The sequence below is a fragment of the Camellia sinensis genome, chromosome 3, assembly GCF_055761805.1.
Source record: "Camellia sinensis isolate YWXY chromosome 3, ASM5576180v1, whole genome shotgun sequence".
Lineage (NCBI taxonomy): Eukaryota > Viridiplantae > Streptophyta > Magnoliopsida > Ericales > Theaceae > Camellia > Camellia sinensis.
Genome location: NC_138963.1, coordinates 213,832,017 through 213,851,076, shown reverse-complemented (window position 1 = coordinate 213,851,076; position 19,060 = coordinate 213,832,017). Strand labels below are relative to the sequence as shown.

The following is a 19,060-nucleotide window of genomic DNA, read 5'->3' as shown; positions in this document are numbered from 1 at the left end:
TGAGAGCAATTATATCCCCATCATTAAAATTCGGTTCCGACTGTACCGGAGGAGGAGGTGGGGGCTGTTGGTTCTGTTGTTGTTCTAGTCTTGCAGTTAATAATTCCACCATTCTTTCCAACCTCGCCATTCTTGCCTTAGGGGATTCAGTTTCGTTAGCAGTGCTTGCATTATCCATTTCACTATATGCAACATTATAATAATAAACATAGAAAGTTGCATACTTTAAACATTTAAACATAAGCAGTTATATGTTTCAACACATTAACACATATACATGTCATGTCCATACACACTTTTCATGCTCATGTGATGCCCTAATTACTTTTCTAGGACACCTTATAGCTCATTTGGACACGTGTGTGCGGTATAACTCGTGGTTAAGTATCGTTCTGATACCACTCTGCCACGACCCAAACCCACCCCTATGGGTTTAGCATCGTAACTGGCTAGTAATCCGAGATTACTGAAGGCCTGCTTAACAGTAAGACAGTAATACAGAGTACAGGGGCATGGCGAAAGCCAAAACAGTAAATAAACAACGTCCAATGAGCTGTGAGTCTGTATGCAAAAAGATTTTTCATACGTATATACATGAACAATACAGAACCGTATGTACAACATTTACAGTCGATTAGAACAGAGACTTAATCCCTGTTAGACAGTACAGTACAGTGCTATCAGTCTATATAGTTATTACAAAACAGATATAGAGACAGACGGGGGATATTAAAACACCCCTAAGCCATAACTTGACAAGCTCGGAACTTCGCAGTGAGGCACAGTGGTTGGCTTGACAAAAAAGGAGTCTAACCCACGCTCCTAGCTCCGGTCTGGTACCTGTACACTTACATATATATATATAAACAGTGAGCTAAAACCCAGTGAATAACATAATGTGTAAAGAGATTAAGAATGAATGTCTTTACAGTAATGAAAACAGTTCATTAAATCAGTATTTCAATCATTCAGTCGTAACAGTCATATGTGGTACATCCATTAACATAGCAGTACAGTAAACAGTAGGTCTTAAAAGACCGAGCAGTCAATGATGGCCATCAGTAATGGTTCCAAACATGGGAACCGACAGAGATCTCTATAACAGTAGCAGTAACAGTAACAGTAGTTGCTAAGGATGCCACAATACAGTTCAAAATAGAAGACATACATTTATTCAGTTAATAGTAACAGTTCAGAAAGCAGTTCAGTTAACAGTCAGAAAATATTCATCTTTGAACATATCTTTACACAGTTGTTACTCATAGAGTTCTGGGCTACAGTTAAGCTAGAGCGCGTCTCCAGTCGCCAACCCTACACAGTTTACAAGACAAACACACACTAAGCTACACAGTTAGGAAAGATAATAACTTAATTCCTAATTTGCCTTTGCGTGTTCTACATCTATATCCTCATTAAGATGCCTTAAACTAGGCCTAAGAATGCCTAGGATGAAATGAGGATGCAAAGATGCACTTTAAAACATTTTTCAGAATTTTCAGAAAACAGAGGTCCCGCTCGAGCGTAGGTTTCCCCGCTCGAGCGGACATGTAGACAAAGGTATGCGCTCGAGCGTTCTGCAAAACAGGGCAAAAGTACTGGATAGGTGAAAATCACGCTCGATGGGCGCTCGATAGCCGCTCGAGCGTAATACACAAGGTCCCGCTCGAGCGTCAATTATTCCGCTCGAGCGGACATCAAAACAGTGCAAAGTATTGGGAGCACGAATTTCCCGCTCGAGCGCCACTTTCCTTGCTTGAGCGGGAGTTCAAAATCTGGAATTTCCAGATTTAAACTTCCAAGCTCAAAACCAAGTTCAAATGCACAAATTTCGATTTTCTTGGGTCAATTTTCCAGAAAACATTCCAAAGCTCATAATTTAACATGATTCCAAAGCTCAATTCTAAAATCAAAGCCCAAGGGTGTTTTAAACACTCAATTTCAAACAAATTTTCATGAACATGATGAACATGCAAACATGCATGAGTTAAAACAATTCAAAACTTCAATACATGCTCTAATGAGCCGATTCTTTTCAAAACAAGATGAAATCATGGACTTAAAAATAATTATAAGCATGCATGTATCATTTTGCCATGAAAACAACTTAAAACTCAACAATACAAACATACATTCAAGATTAGAGCTACAACTCAACATGCTAGAACTAATTCATGACTTAGCTCTTCAATTTGGCAAGAACCATGCAAGAATCAATTTAAAAACAAGTTCAAGAAGGTGGATGTTCTACCTTAAGTCTTGAATCAAAGGTAAGGAGGCTCAATTTTGAAATCAACCTTCAATTTCTTTAATTCACCAAGCAAAACACAAGAAGGAACTCAATTTCTCTCCCTCTCTCTCTTAGTTGGCAATAACAAGAGACCATGGCTGAACAAATGTTTTGTTTAAATGTATAATAAAAGCTCAAGTTTGTGTTAGCTAAGTGGCCCACTCAATGGCATTTGGTAAATAAGGCTAACTCATGACATTACACAATTTAATCTAATTTAATCATACCAAATCACACTTTAGATAAATATACCATAAAATTACATAAATTCTAATGATCAAAAAACATCAAACGATTCCAGATTCGACCGCCAATAAGGCCTTTAATTAGCAGTTTAAAACATAGAATGTGAACAGATATTCAAACAGGCAACAGATAGATAATGCATTTAAACAGATACAGTCAATCAATCAGTTTCAGATTTCAGTCAGTCTGTTCAGTATTTCAGTTGATTCAATTACTTATCGTAATCAGTCTCGGTTTAGCAGTAATCAGTAGTTTATCGGTAAACAGGGTTGAGGGTTATTACAGTATTCAAGAAGATGATTTGGAAACAACGGGTAAAATAGCAATGGTGATTAACAATGAAGTAGAGCTTCTTGGAAAGCAACAAGAAATAAGACCAGGAGGAACAGTGGCTTACCAGAAAGAGGGAAGCCGGAATGAGAATTGCCGAAGTCTGACGACGGATGCGAAAATGACAAAATGACGTAAGTTTCACCGAAGGAGAGGAATGAAAACAGTTGAAGAGCTTGAAAGCTTGGAACAATGACGGATTTAAGCAAAAGAGCTAGAAAGAGAAAAAGCCAAAGGATTGAATGAAAAAAGAGAAAAATCAGAGTCAAGAAGACGACAAAGTTCAAGAATAAAGCCAAGTGCACAGGCACTAAGTAAGTATGTGAAGAACAAGAAAGTAATGACTCAGACACGATGCTAGCAACAGAAAGCGGATATGGCAAGAACAATGCCAGGCGTTCAAACAATTCAAAACTTGAAAACAGACGAAAATAGAAGACAACAGAGGGCAAGTAAACGGATTCAGAAGAGTTATGAAAGATTGAGCTTAATAAAAGAGTTTATGAACCTACCAAGAGAAATGAACGCCGATATGAAGATCGCCAGAGTCAAATAGATGACTGGAAGTCGGGAACCCACCGAAGAATGTGAGTGGAGCAGTTACAAAGCTCTTGGAGTTTACGAATTAATGGAACAAGAACCTCGGCTAGGAGGTGTGATCTCGAGCAGCTTGGAAAGCATGAAGCTTGATACTTGACAGAAGTGGACAATAAAGTCCAGGGAACTTTGAGGTCGGCGAGTTTGATCTCGGACAGAGGGGCACAGATGAACGAACAGTGTAGGTTCCATCACCTTAGAATGCAGAGGTAATAGAACCTAGGGGGCAGTTGTGGGGATATATTTTCTGAGTACCAACACGTGGCCAAGGTGACGCCGAGGTGTCAGCCGAGGTGTCACGTGTCCTGGTTGTTATGCCAAGGTCATCTCGGATAGGCCGAGTTTACCTCCGAAGATATCAAAATCTGAGATAAGCGAATGAGGGGCAAGAGTTCTAGAATGAGAGAAGACTTCAGTTTGTATTAAGATAAGACTCTTAGAAAGTTTATCCTAATCTTACTGGGAGTCTAAGATTAGCAGTAATCCCGAGTCCATAGAAGTTAGGCTTCTATTGGGACTAGGTTTATGTTGGCTATAAAAGAGAGGCATCCCCATGGGTCTAAGATATGCTTTTGATACTCAAGCTAGTGAGTTAAGTACTATTGGTTATCTTTGAGAGATATTGAGTATTGACTTGATCGTCGGAGTACCCCCGGGTGGACGAGCCACCGCCGGAATCTTCTTTTTCTGTTGCAAGTCAGACATGTGTCATCTATTCTGCTAGTGATCTCTAGCTGAGTATTGAGTTGGGTAGTGTGATCAAAAATTGACACACAGTTGCATATAAGTTCACATTCTAAGATTAGAGTTAACTGTCATAAGTTGACTAGAAGAACTTCACCTTTTTTATGGCATGTCAAACTGGAGAACAGCCCCGGGTAAAGGTACAGGTGGTGTCGGTGCACATCATCTAGAAGGAAGAAACAGAGGCCTGCCTAAAAATGGCAAAGACAAATAAACACAAATCCCAAAGGGTCAGCACAAAAATCCCAAACAATAACGTTGTGTTTGGTTGGAGGATTTGAGGAGGAATTTGGAAAGGGAAAAGTTAGGTGAAATGTGAATAAAATATACCTACATTTCACCTAGTTTCACACATCTTTTCCTTTTCCCTTTCCAAATCCCTTCCCAAATCTCCCAACCAAACACAGCATAAATGGCAATCATCATCTAAAAGATTGCACAGGCAATACCCTCTGGTGAATTATTGAAAGTTGACAAGTAAAAATCAAATCAAGGTAGAATCAATTTTAACAGCTAAATGCATGCAACAATAGAAGTCCAACAGTTTAAATGTGTGATCAACACTCATCTTAGAAAAACTTCAAAAGAAGCATCTCTGCAGGAGGTAGGCGTTGAACCATCAACCCCCACAAAGGACCAGAACTAAGAAGACCAGCTTTTACCAAACACATTGGTGGTATGTTCCTAAGGTAAAGTGCTAAATGCTGCCCTTAAGGCGATGTGATAAACAAATGTTGCACCAAGGCCTGCCCTCGTGTGTTTTGACGGTTCAAGAATATTGCCCTTGAAAGAAACCTTATACAGAGGCCCATGTATGGGAGAGAAACACAAACTAAAAAAAATGAACACTCAAATTCTCAATCTATTGAGTAACTGGTATCTATAGTATGAACAACACTCAAATTCTTAATTTACCAAGTAACTGGTATCTACAGCATTTAGATTAAATCTCTGCATCTTCTTCTCAATGTTTTGAGTCACTAATCTCATTAATATACAACTCAAATGCGAGTTTCGCAATCAGACAGAAGAAACTCCATGAATAAAGTAGCTGTTGTGGATTTTAATCTTAGAAGAATCAAATATTCATCCTTTCGACTATGCTACTGATCTTCAAGAAATGGTTGCTGACTATCTGAGTCAGCAATGAGAAACAATTAGAATAAGGTGGCAAATGAGAGGACTCAGTTTTTACCCTCTGCTCGAAAATTCTTACAGAGCCTAGTTAAACCAGGTAGATTCGCCATCAAAGTGCTGGGATGGTTATTATTGTCCCTAGAGCAAGTAATCAACTTAAAACTTTCACTATACCAGGAAGGAACTACCATTTTATGCTGCAAAATTTATTTATTTATTATTTTTTGGCTTCCTCTACTGAATTCTGGTGAAAGAGGATCATTACAGATTTTAGATTAGACAAGATAATCTCTGCTCCTAAACTAATGATGCGGCTTGCCGGGGAATGCCATCAGTTGCAGCAACCTTAGTTGCTTGACGTGCCGGTGATAACAAGGTTTAGAAAAGCGGTTGCGGTGACGCGGTAGCAGTTGCGAGGTGTAAAGGTTGTAGCGTAACGGTTGTGGTAATCGGAACCGTAATTGTGATTTTTTTTTTAAATTTTTCGCACAATTTGAAGAAAACTTACTAATACGCATATTTTTTTATTTTTTTTTCAAAATCACATTTATTGGGGTTTAAAATAAATTTTGCTCAATATTTGTTAATTTTTAAGTATGATCCACTATGTTTCATATTTTCAAATCACTATAAAAGGAGTTTTTTACATTTTATTTCAATAGCTAATGATTTTAAAAATAATTAATTTTAAATGTCTACAAATTATTTTTACCAACACCTAAACTAACTGAATAAAAAATATTCACAATTATTAAATGAAAGGATTATAACATAAAAATTGTGCCATAAGTTTTTTTTAAAAAAAATTATAAAGAAAAAAATTCATATGAGATTTTTTCTTTAAGCTTAGATCACTTGAGTATTTGTTCTTTTTTTGTAAGCTTTTATATTTTTTTTCTTTGGAAAAGGAAGCTATTCAGAATATTGTAAAAAGGTGTAACAGTGTCTAACGGGTCGTTATGGCCGTTACAGTACCGCTACGGCCGTCATGTAACACCGAAACAGTCATTACACATGTGAATTTCCATCACACCACTATAGCGGCCGTAATGGAGGGTGGTAACCACCATAACCGTTACGTAACAGCGTTACGTAATGGTTGTGGCCGCTTTTTAAAACCTTGGGTGATAGTGTGGATTACTAGACACTAACCACTCGACCGCAAAACCTTGGGCGTAGCCCTAGGTTTTGGGGTGAACCATAAAAATTTTGTGTTCTTTTGCATGCGTGTGATTTACAATTCTTATATATTTATTCTTCTCTGTTTTTGTGTCTTACAGATCCTCATTAGTGTTACAAATTCCTACGTGGAGCACTCATCTCCTAAAAAGAGCAGCAGTTGATGACTTTGCTGAATCAGAAACATGCGATAACTATTTGTGCTTGAATCAGTCAATTGCAAGAAGAAGAAATAAAAGGGAAAAAAAAATTAAAAAAATCCATTGAATGTTGCTCTGAAAACATTAAAACACAATTTGGAAATGCCCACCATCGATTACATGAATAAACTCAGAGAAAAACCTCACAAGGAAACTAGCAGAAAACGACATGTCCTTTTTACTCCGCGAGTGTGTGTGTGTTTCTTCTTTGTCATTTTGGGAAGGGAAATAAAGGCAATTCTTCCCAAAGACAAACTACATAGTGCACAGAAAATAAAGCCACCACTTCCATGTGCAGTGGACAAACCCCTTACTAGTCTGACAAGCTGAAGATACAGAAGACGACATAAACAAAAATAGAATTAGCATTTCATTCATCACCCTCGATATGTGCCATACATGATAATCTTTTATTTTTATTTTCATTTTCCCATGAATAATCCTTCTATTATATGAATGATGTAAATTAATGTCATGGCAAGTTGCTGAAATAAGACAACAAAATCCCAACCAATGTGAGAAGATCTTAGTAAATTTTATCGTTTGGGCATGAATTCATTTTGTTGGAGAATCTATCTCAATGGGTAGGCTTGGAATTGGGGGATCTAATCCCCTCCAGCTGGGTGAATTCCCTTGGAAATCCACTTGCAGATGATATTATAAAAAGGCAAGAAAAGGACTTTCAAAGAATTCAGAAAGAGCTTGTCGTTTGACCCTCTTTGTTGATTCTCCTATCACCTCTTGTCCTTAACCTTGCTTCACATTGTGTTATCCCTAAGAAAAAGAATCACATCTTGTTGTACCTTCAACCCAAAAGGCGAAAAAAAATATTCGCCAACTTGCTTCACCCCCAACAACGTATCCTCTTGTTTATAAGGAGCTGGCATGGCAATGTCTTGCCCATACCATCCCCTTGAACTTTGTTTCTAAGTTTCTTCCCTTTTGTTGCCTCTTTTCACTTTTCTCCGCTAAAAAATCACTTACCTTCAACCCTCATATACACTGAACTCCTCTGACTTCTAAACGCTCACGCACTAATAGAAATGGCATCAAGCTCTATGAAATCTTCACGTAGTTCTGGCTCATCCTGGACAGCGAAGGAAAACAAGCAATTCGAAGAGGCTTTAGCCTATTTTGATAAGGACACCCCAGACCGCTGGCAAAATGTGGCCAGGGCTGTGGGTGGGAAGTCAGTGGAGGAAGTGAAGCGGCATTATGAGATCCTTGTGAAGGACATCATACAAATAGAATCTGATCAAGTACCTCTGCCCAATTACAGGTCCACTGCTAGCAATGGTAGAGGTTGGTAATGAACGGAGAGAGTGTCATGGTAATTCTCTTTACCCAATACGTGATAAAGTACAACTATTTATCTGTGCATTGTAGCTTCAGTTCATTTTTGTTTTCCATCATTTTACCTAGCACTTACTAATTAGAACAGCTGTAAATAACTGGCATATCATCCCTCTACTGTATATGGTGATTGCATGTAAATCAAATTTGGGAAACAAATCAGAACACAGAAACCACTCAAATACATGAGAAACTACGTATGAAATACAGCAGATTATGAGTCCAAACACCCACTGTAATTTATAACACATATATTTTATAAAAAAAATTAAATTAAATTAAATTAAAAGAAGAAGAAGAAATAAGAAAGAAAAAAAAAAGGAAAAGAAAAAAGTGCCCTGTTCTAATTCTAGGATAAGTATTTCTAGTTTTCTAATGTAATTTTGTAGTACCGTGTGCTAGTTAAGCGTCACTACTCTTTCCATTTGTGGTAGTTAAGGTCAAAACCAGTCACTAGAGCCCCTCCAAAGTGAGAAAAACTATGTGAACTTTAGTAATATTTTATAGAAGTTATCATACTCCATTCAACATCCCAAAAGGAAACCACATGAAATCTAATCCTACTAGTTTTAGATCACATGCACATGGTCCTCTTCTTTAAAGCTCCAACCACCTTATTATACATAGTTATAATAAATTAGCCGGTGCTTCTTGTCTTGATATAAGGATCATCCATTGAGGCATCAAATTTTTTATTAGAATCCACATTCATTTGTAAGTTGTGACCGTTTATTTCTCCTAGCCTCTGCTCAAGTCAACACTTCTTGGATCTAGTTAAAACTTCTAGCAGCATCTGCAGATAGAATATTAAAAAAAAAAAAAATCCTTTTATGCCAACAAGATCTAGGCCACTGGTATAAAGTTGCCTTCCCCAAAGCTGATGATTTAGAAAGCATGCACACAAGCTTAATAGCCACCACTAGGTTCACCTTTGCTTTCATATTTAAGAAAACATAGTCAAATGTTCTACAGGATGCTTATGCCCATATAAGCACAAACTTTATATGAAGCGTGTGAGAGAAGAACAAAGAAACAAGAAGAATCCCGAACAAACACAATGTAGATAACTATTATTTGAATTTTATTAATAAAATAATCAACTCAAAAACTAAATAGCCCTAAAACATACAACCTTATTTATAACAGTAGAAAACTCTTAATTTGACTAGGAAATGAAAAATATGTCAATTTCCTAACTAAACACTGAATAATTAAAAAAATACAAAAAATGAAAATTTTGACTTAAACCCAAATTTGAATTCTAGAGATGTAGAGAGAAAAAAATAGGTCAAAACAAATGGAAACCATAATGTAATCACATAAACAAAGCTTTCATAAAATAGGAAAATCACAAAATGGTGGACCTAATTTACTTGAAAAACACCTTAGCTCACCGCAAAGGCTCGATTTTTTACCGTTCGGCCATTTCTAACAGAACCTAATCTGCCAATATCAGTCCAAATACTTATTTACCATTTTTGTCTTCTTATGATCCAAATGAGACAAATAGGCTAAGGTGAATTGGTATGCATCAGCTATAACTTGTAAATAGTCAGTCTCTCACTGTAACATCACTTTGTGGGTCGGAACATAAGGTGAGGTGCAAAGTATACTCGGTTTCCCATTGACCCATAAATATGTGCAAATTTAAAAGATGGGGTAGCTGCTAATCCAATGCACCAAATTAATATATGCAATTTGAGATTTAAAATCTTATTTTGTATTAGAACCTTTTTATATATGCATAATGTTTCTTAAAAAAACTAACGCTACTTTTGTCCGCCCCATTTCCTTTTTTTCCATCAGCAGGCATATGAAGAATCTAGAGCTCCAATGAAGTAAAAGTTGCATCTATAAATATTATGGGGGTGAATGTTATTACAAGAGCAGATGCATAAATGTGAATGATATAGTTTGTTGTAATGTCTTTCTAGTGTTGTTGAATCAGTCCAATAAATGCAACAAAGAAGAAGCCCTAAGCCCATGTAACGGAGTATGCCCTTTCAACTTGTCCCTATTGTATGGAAATTCTCTAATTCAAGATGTAATTTATAAAGTTTGTACTCTTTATCAGCTGGGTATTTAGATTTATTACTCTTAATTTTGTTTGTTCAATTAAAATAATTGAATAACCAAAGCAAAAGCCGAAAGGAAAAGGCAAAAGATTAATTTTCTTTCCTAGTACCAAAAAGGCCTAATAAAGAACAGAAGAAGAGACAAACTTGCTCTGACCAAAACCTAATCCCAAATTCTCATTATGCATAATCAGAGTGTGCTAAAGAAATAAATGAAAGATAATCAAATGAAATGAAATTTAAACACCATAAATAACAAAAAAATATATATATTATAATTACACGAAATCGACACAATCATGGAGGTTGATGACTGACCTGAATTTATCAAAATGCAGCGTACATACAGGCATTGCAATTTCACATTGAAAGTCACTGAGGTTTCCGGAAAAGCTATAAAAAATAAATAAATAAATAAAAAACAATAAAAATAAAAAGATTGAATCTGAACTAAGATGCATATATGAACAGGAAACGAAACTAATCGGCAGAGAATTAAACAAAAATGCTAACTAGAATCGAATTTAAACACTTGTAATTAGCAAAGAATTAAACCAAAAAAAAAAAAAAAGTAGCTAAAATCGAATTTATAACGAAGTAATGGAAATTGATGAGCGAAATACAAATGAAATCAAGCCCAAAAAAAAAAGTGTTACCTAACATTGAGAATGCGAGGCTCGAGGAAACCAGGGATGATTGGAGGCGATCGAATGGGGGATCAAGATCGTGAGGTGGTGTTGTTCAAAATAGAGATAGTGGCGGGAAAAATATTGAGGTCAGTGATTTTGAACCGGAGCCTAAAAAACAAAAAAGGACCGGTTTGTTTGAGCCGCCACAGTTTGATTTCGCGGCAATAGTAAGCTATCGAATCTTGACCGTTGAAGCATTCATTTGTGATTTGACGCCAGATCTGACGGTTCATAATAAAAGTGCTTAAAGAGGAAAAACAAAAAATAATGGAGATGCGGGGTATCGATCCCCGTACCTCTCGCATGCTAAGCGAGCGCTCTACCATCTGAGCTACATCCCCCTTCCCTCCGTTTTCTTAACTTTTATTTTATTTATTTATAAAATAGTACAAACTTGACTAACGTTAAAAAAACATAATTTTAATCATAAACATCAAATAAATTAGTGATCACTTACCAATTGATACTGTATTGAGTGATGCTTCCGAACCGAGTGACGCTTCTGACCCGAGTGACGTGTCAGCTCTCCAGTGGCTGAAAAAAAAAAATAATAATAATAATTTTTTTTTTGACGAATCACACGCGACCCCCAATACCCCACTGGGGTCCGAAGCTTTATTGTATTGTATTATTATCCACACCTTCCAATAGTTGTAGCTAAGATATTGTAAACTAATGGCAAATAGTTATATACCTTTGTTACAATTAGTTTTATCATATTCGCCTAACCCAAATTAAATTAAATTAAATTTTTATTAGCAATAGATTAATATTATTATTATTATTTATTTATATTTTTTTTGGGTACAAAATGGGATAGCCCCTGTTGATTACATTAATATATGCTTTGGTAATGTTGTGGTATGGTCGTAATAGTTCTTCCATTTCAGATACTTCCATGCATTATTTGTAGGGGTGTGCGCGGTGCGGGTCGGTGCGGTTTGAGAGAAAAATAGAAACCGTATGGTGGGTGGCGGATTGATAAAAGTGTCACTAGAATTTGCCATTTTCCTTATCAAAAACCGGCGGTTCGGTTGGCAAATAATGGCGGATTTGCCTTGGCGGTTCGGGCGGATTGGCGGTTTATAAAAAATATAATTCAAATTACAAAATTTAAATCAAAGAGTAAAAAAAGGACGAGAGATACCGTGATGTTAAGCATCTTGCGAAACTTTCTTCTGATGCAGTAAGTGTAGCAACAACATGATAATATCAACGACTATGCCATCAGTTCATTACAAGCATCTGTGGAAGCTACAATGATCAAATACAATACATAAAATTAATATAATTCAGGGTTTACAATATATTGAAAATGTTTACTGTTGAAAAGTATTTAGATTGAAAAGTGAATTGGAATCCAATTTTATTTTGGATTACTGACATCTTGAATTCCCCTCGAACAGTAATGTAATACCATATTCTAAGGTATAGAACAACAAGCAAACTTAGGTAAAAAAGAATTTTTAGAATCTTATAAAACATGATTTAATAGCGGTGTGGGTTGGTGCGGTTTGGAAGAAAAATAGAAACCGGCGGATTGATAAAAGTGTCACTAGAATTTGCCATTTTTCTTATCAAAAACCGGCGGTTCGATTGGCAAATAATAGCGAATTTGCCTTGACAATGCGGTTCGGTGCGGTTTTGGCGGTTTCGGCGGTTTCAGCGGTATTATGCACACCCCTAATTATTTGAATTTCTATGCTCATTTTTTAAATTTAATGATGTGTAAAATATATGATTACTTGAGTTCTCACATAATTGGGTTTGAAAAGTTAGTCTAATTTCTAGGCTTGAATATCACGACTCTTATTTGAATTACGAATTAAGTAAGAATTTTAAGACTCTAATGGCTCGTTTGGGAAGCAAAAGTTGGGATTTTTTTTTGATATTTTAGCCACAAAAAATAAAACAGACTTTTTAGTTCAATAAGACAAAACATCACATTCAATCCATAATCATTACATTCTTTCTCTCACAAAAAAGTCTAAAACCCTTCCCAAACCAGGCTTTTTAGTCTCAGGCTAAAATAGCCCAAAAAACTTAAAAAATCAAAAAGCCAACCCACTTCTTAAACGAACCCAATAACTGGTTAGGCTTCGTTTGGGAAGTGGATTGATTTTTTGACTTTTTTTAGCTATTTTAGCCTGAGTCTAAAAAGCCTAACTTGGGAAGGGCTTTTGGCTTTTTTAAATTTTTGTGAGAAAAAGAATATAATAATTATGGATTATATATGATATTTTGTCTTATTGGATTAAAAAGTTTATTTTGTTTTTTGTGACTATTTTAACTAAAAAATTCTCAAACCCAACTTTCTAAACATTGGCTTAGAAATAAAGTGAAATAGAACAAGATGGAGAGAGCTCTAATTTTCTAAGGGCTAGTTTGGGATGCTACGAAAAAGCCAAAAAGTCAAAAAGTTATCAAAAAAGTCAAAAAGTCACCCTATTTTCATGTTTTGGGCGGTCAAATTTGGGAGAAACCTACGGAGGGTAAAAATACTATTCTGTCCCTTTTTTTTTTATTCCTTCCTCAACCCCTTTAACTCTCACCCGAACATCCCCTTCTCTCTCTCTCTCTCTCTCTCTCTCTCTCTCTCTCTCTGTATCAGTGGAGTTCTGCCGAGATCGAAGACCAAAAGGGGGCAATCCGTCTGCGGAGATATCCACACCAGCGACGCCGGAGATCCGTCGCAGCCTTCACCGTCCAGCACCGCAACAGCCGTGGGGAAGTCCGACCTGAACTCGATCGCAACTTAACACACAATCCGTCGCCCAGATCTGCATTACTTCCGACCAGATCTACACCACGCCGGCCGGTTTCTCCCTAACTACAAGGTAACATCTCTTCCACGCAATTTAATTTTCTCACCGGCTCTCCTTTCTCTGATTTTGTTCCAAAACTTTTTTATCTTTCCTACCTCTCTTCTCTTATCTGTAACACCGAAACCCTCTATTCTCTCTATCGAAACCCTCTATGAATCCGGAACCCAAACCAGATCTACAGATCTGGTTGTAAGATGTGAATTTCGGTTCGGCGATCTGTTTCACGATCTAAGCATCTCTCCACGATGTCAGTTCGAATTTCACAATCAGTTGAACCCTCTGTCTCTGAAGATGAACAAGACCAACTTCAGGGAACACGATGACGTTGTTGTTGTGATTGTTGTGTGTCTACGGTTTGTTGTTGTCATTTCTGATTTTGGTTATGATGTTTTTTTTTTCTATTTCATTGAGACTTGCTGGAAACGATGCGGGTGGGAGAAATGGAACAAAGAATTAAAAATGGGATACTGATCTGCAAATCAGTGTTTTTCTGAGTAAAAATGCATTCCTTTATTGCCCATCTGTCAAACAAATAGAGCTACTTCCAAACAATTACACTGATCCTTCTGGGTCATGGTTGGCCACATTTTTATCTTATGGAAATTTTGGAATCATATTTTCAAAAACGACCTACCATCTTTAATATATTTGTTTTTATGGAGAACCTTTTGTAATTGAATTTGGTTTTCTGCCATGGAATGTGATCTTCATACTTGAGATATTTGTTTAAGGCACTCTTCATTGCAGCCAAAATCCTATATTAAGGGGTTGGACTAGCATATAAATTGTTTTGAGCATTCATTGATGTCATTTGTGAAGAGATAATGGTCCATTGACAATTGCCAGGGAACATTCTTTAGGGTTCCTCTGGTAAAGTTGTTCTGTAATGTCCTCTATCACCTTCTAGTTTTACAGACAAGTTCATTATCTAATAGATATTTCCAGGAAGTTTCGGATTAGCATACAATTGTTAGTGTTCATTGATTTCGTTTGTGAAGAGATCCCATTGACCAGGGTACATGCTCTAGGATTTCTGTTGTAAAGTTGTTTCTGTATTGTCCACTATGTTGCTTTTTAATTACACAGATGAGCTCGTTCTGTGGTACACATTTTGAGGAAATCATTGGAGACCTGTAGTGTGAGCCGACGAAAAAAACAATAACAATGTTCTAAGACGGTTGTATTGGAGGACAGCTGTTACACAGTTGTTCATATGTTTTTTATTTTATTCGCTTTATGAGTTTCAATGTCTTCAATTTTTCCTCGTATACCATAATTGTTGTTGCATTGTAGTACGCAAATGGAGCAGTCCCAAACGCAGTCGACGCCTTCCAAAGCTTTGCGCAAACGCCATAGTAAACCGACGCAGCAACAGTCCACAAACGTGCATAAAGCATCTTGGGACTCCCACACGGTGCGGATTTTTTTGGAACTTGTTATCAAAGAGTTGGACGTTGGTTTCAAGGGGAGCTTCCATACTATGACAATGCATGGATATCGAGCTGTAAGCAAGGGCTTTCTGGATCGTACAAATAAGGTGCATGACGTCAAACAACTGCAGAACAAGTACTCGTTGCTGAAAAAGGATTGGCAGTCATGGTCGAAATCGATGGACAGCAGGCATGGGCCAACCGGCATCAGTTACAATGAAGCCACGGGTTTGATACAAGCATCTGACGATTGGTGGGCACATTACGAAAAGGTAACATTTCAACAACGAGTTTTACGTACGTCATTTACATGGAAACTTACACCGTTAGTATTGTCAATGCTTAAGCTTATTTTCAATGGCGCGTTGTGTAGATTATTACGTACACCCTAGTTTTTTTAGTTGGGTCTAAACATAAATAATTGTGACATTTCGTATTGTGTCTCTAATTTAGCCTTGTCGATATACCCCACCACCATAGGAATCTGTAATTCATGTTTTTATATGTACATAATAATTTAAGAAATCAAATTAGTACATGAAACTTCATTAGAACCTTAAACTAATAACATTTTGGACTGGGAGTAGAGTATTATTTACCACTATCATGGAAATAATGTAAAGAAGGAATACATCTTTTCTTTATCCTCATTTTTTTCCCCATTAGATTATTAACATTATTATTTTTCCATTATGCTTACTTAATTTGATAAATTACAAAATGGTTGATAAATGTGAATGATTCTTTGCTTTTTTGGAGGTCACAAAGAAGAACAAAAACTACTATTACACATCATCCTTTATTGGGACAAAAAAGTTAAGTGTTACTACATCTACAACCATAGTCTCATATTTCAAACCACTACAATCATCTCTTGCCTTACATGATTATATGTAAGCCATATTTCAACTTACTACTCACTTTCTCTCCAAAATCCATTGAATTACATAGTACAACATTTCACTCACCTTTTTTTCCCCCTCTTTCTAAGTTACTTCTCTAAATTAATAATCTGAACACAATCTTAATACTTGTAAGAAACTTTAGACAAAATACTCGAACGACTCCCTCATAAGGTAGCCTATAAAATAAAACAATAAGTTAATCCGTTGGTTACGAGTTTATGTTCGTTACTAAGAAGTTACAATTCATATCTCCTTATAAGCATAGAGGCCTTTCTTGTTGTATTGCTTTGAACATTTTTTAGACCCGTACGTGTTGGTTGTTTATTACCTTGTATCTCCATTTCAATTTTTTACATAATATTTGGAATGGGGTCTACCTTCTCTGTTAACTGAAGAGAAGATTGAGCCATCTAGTTGGTTCTGTTAAGCCCACTACAGCCTTTAAATTCATAATTCGAACCGTTGCTCCTTCGAATCCGCTGTATGTCAATTATTAATAAAAATATTATTCACCCAATAATAGTACTCATTTTCACCCAATAAAACGTATCTTTGGAAAATATATTATTAATTTCTTTAAGACAAACATAATGAAATCATGTGACTGTCTAGTTCAATTTATTTTTTATTTTAATAAATAATCTACAAATATAAGTCCATAAAATGAACAATATAGATTATCCAAATAGGTTGGTTATGGCCTACATTATCTATTTCTTTAACACAAACATATTGACATTATGTGACTACCGAATCAATCTATTTTTATTTTAATAAATAATCCACAAATAACCGTTATTATGTATGTTATTTACATGGATACATAAGCCTATTTCTTTGCTGCCTGTGTTTGCTCCCCATTATTCTCTGTTTCACTATCTGACATGAAGTTCTGCCGATGGGTTTTTGGTTGTTTTTCGCAGGTTGACAAGAATGCAATCAAGTTCAAAACAAAACCGTTGGAGCACATGGACCTCATGCGAAGGGTGTACGAAGGCGCTACAGCAATCGGAAAATATGCATGGACAACAGGTGCAGCGTTCGAACCTGTGGCACCCGATGACGGTACTTCGCAGGCTCCCGACGAAGACTGCGAGGATAGCAGCGGGCTGCCCCCTTTCCAGCCTGCCGCGCAGCATGAACACACTGTGCAACACACTGTTACGCAAGAGGATGGCACGCCGGCGCCCGTGCACGCTGCGTCGTCGGGCATTAACGCTGACGACACACCAACTAGTGGCATGAACAAACGCAAATCGCCAGGCCCAACACACCCACAGCGGAAAAGAGGGCAGAGTGGGGGAGCTTCTCTGTTGGCGAGTAGTATGGAAAACCTTGCATCCTCCGTGAAATTACAACAACGACAAATCCGCGTCTCACATGATTACGCAGATTCGGCACAGCAGCTAATTGAGAAGTGTATGACACGGTTGTATTCGCTGGAAGGGCTGGATCCGCAAGACCCGCTAGTTCCTTTTGCGCAATCGGTACTTGACAACCCTGCAAATCAAGCCATAATGATGCCGATTCCTACAGACGCGGCTGTCATTGCTTGGTTGCGAACAAAGAAGTCCCGTGAGCAATGCATTGGTGGCCCATCAGTAGCAAATCCCAGAATGAGTGGTGGCTGGTTCTGAGATTTCCGAGCAAATAATTTGTGTTTCCTTATTAATGTTTGTGTGTTGCTTCTTTATTAATGTTTGGGTGGTGGCTGCTAGTGAATATTGATGTAATGTTTCCTATGCAATGTTTGTGTGTTGCCTTTTGTTTTTCTCCCCCTTGAAACAAACAGTTGGGCACATCTCCTTCCTTCCCAAAAGGATGGCATTGTTGGTTGAATTTTTCGGACATTATCAGTTGATAATATTTGTGTAATGATGTTGATGTTGTAGTATATGGTTGTTGCTGCCAAATAGGTTTATTATCATTTCTTTTTCATGAAACATAAATACATTATGTACAGACCATTTTGGATGAGTTGATTTTTGGTCACTTAAGTGATGGTGATGACAAATACATTATCTATAGACCCTTTTGGATGAGTTCATATTTTTTGGTTCGGACCACTTTGTCAATCTCATCCATCTACAATTTGTTAAATTAATAACAAATTTTTTAAAAACAATCAGATATAATTTTATGACACGAGGTGAGATTCACCTTCACCTTTCTTGCTACAGAGTTGTGAAGTTGTAAAGTGCACGAAATTAGTTGATTCCACGCCAGGTTATTTTTTTTAAAAATTAAATTACAATAACGAAAAGGTTTATACATATTAATAATTAAATTTATAATTTTTAGGGTCGTCCCGAAAAATAAAAACAAGACATTTAGGGACAATTTTTAAAAGGTTATTAATAAATACATTTTTTGGGAGAAAATAATTTGGTCTAAAATTTTTTTATTTTTTGACACAAAAAATATGGTCAAAAAATGGTAATAATTTATCACTAATTTCCAATTTTTGTTGTTAAAAATATAAGGACGATATTCGAACCGTTGTTTTGTTTTTCTCTATTTATTTATATTATAATCAGTACTCCCTTTTTTTTAAGGTGACGAAAAAATGACAAGTGAGGATTGGTTTTTGTTTTTCTTACATGCTTTGTCGGCCCAGCACACAGTTTCATTTACACCAATAATGAAGGTATCTATTACCAAAAAGAAGAGAACAAATTATTGTTGAAGCCCCCCATAATTTGTGTGTTGCCCAATTTGCATGGACACCACGTGAAGTTGTTGAAAGTTTGGTTTCACCGGTCCCACCACATGATTATTTGAAAGAAGAGAATCCTTTCTTATGCATGCTCAATGTTGTGGTTTCAAAGAAGAGGATCCGTTTGTGTTGCTTTGTTGAAATTTTGGTTTCAACGGTCCCACCACAATTTTCTTTTCAAAGAAGAGAATCCGTTTGTGTTGCTTTGTTGAAATTTTGGTTTCAAAGGTCCTATCCCAATCTTTGCGCATGCTCAGCTTTGATTTGTTTATATAAGACCACAATCTTCTTGTTTCATTGTCCAAAGGCGTAACAATTTTCTTGGTAGGCAGCCTCGTACTTCCAGA

General features: G+C 36.6%; 1 protein-coding gene and 2 non-coding genes across 3 annotated transcripts; 2 read left to right on the top strand and 1 right to left on the bottom strand.

The window, feature by feature from the left end:
• The first annotated feature begins 7,277 nt into the window (after positions 1-7,277).
• LOC114265539 (uncharacterized) lies at positions 7,278-10,146 on the top strand. The gene is made up of 2 exons (XR_014365223.1): positions 7,278-8,050; positions 9,880-10,146. It is a non-coding gene; the product is annotated as an uncharacterized LOC114265539 (transcript).
• A 959-nt stretch (positions 10,147-11,105) lies between these two features.
• Positions 11,106-11,178, bottom strand: TRNAA-AGC (transfer RNA alanine (anticodon AGC)). Its single transcript has one exon. It is a non-coding gene; the product is annotated as a tRNA-Ala (tRNA).
• A 3,791-nt stretch (positions 11,179-14,969) lies between these two features.
• Positions 14,970-17,901, top strand: LOC114255931 (uncharacterized). Its single transcript, XM_082917770.1, has 2 exons — positions 14,970-15,364; positions 16,921-17,901. Exons 1-2 carry the CDS (start codon positions 15,143-15,145, stop codon positions 17,632-17,634), a joined length of 936 nt encoding a protein of 311 aa, XP_082773896.1. The 5' UTR covers positions 14,970-15,142; the 3' UTR covers positions 17,635-17,901.
• The last annotated feature ends 1,159 nt before the right edge of the window (positions 17,902-19,060 follow it).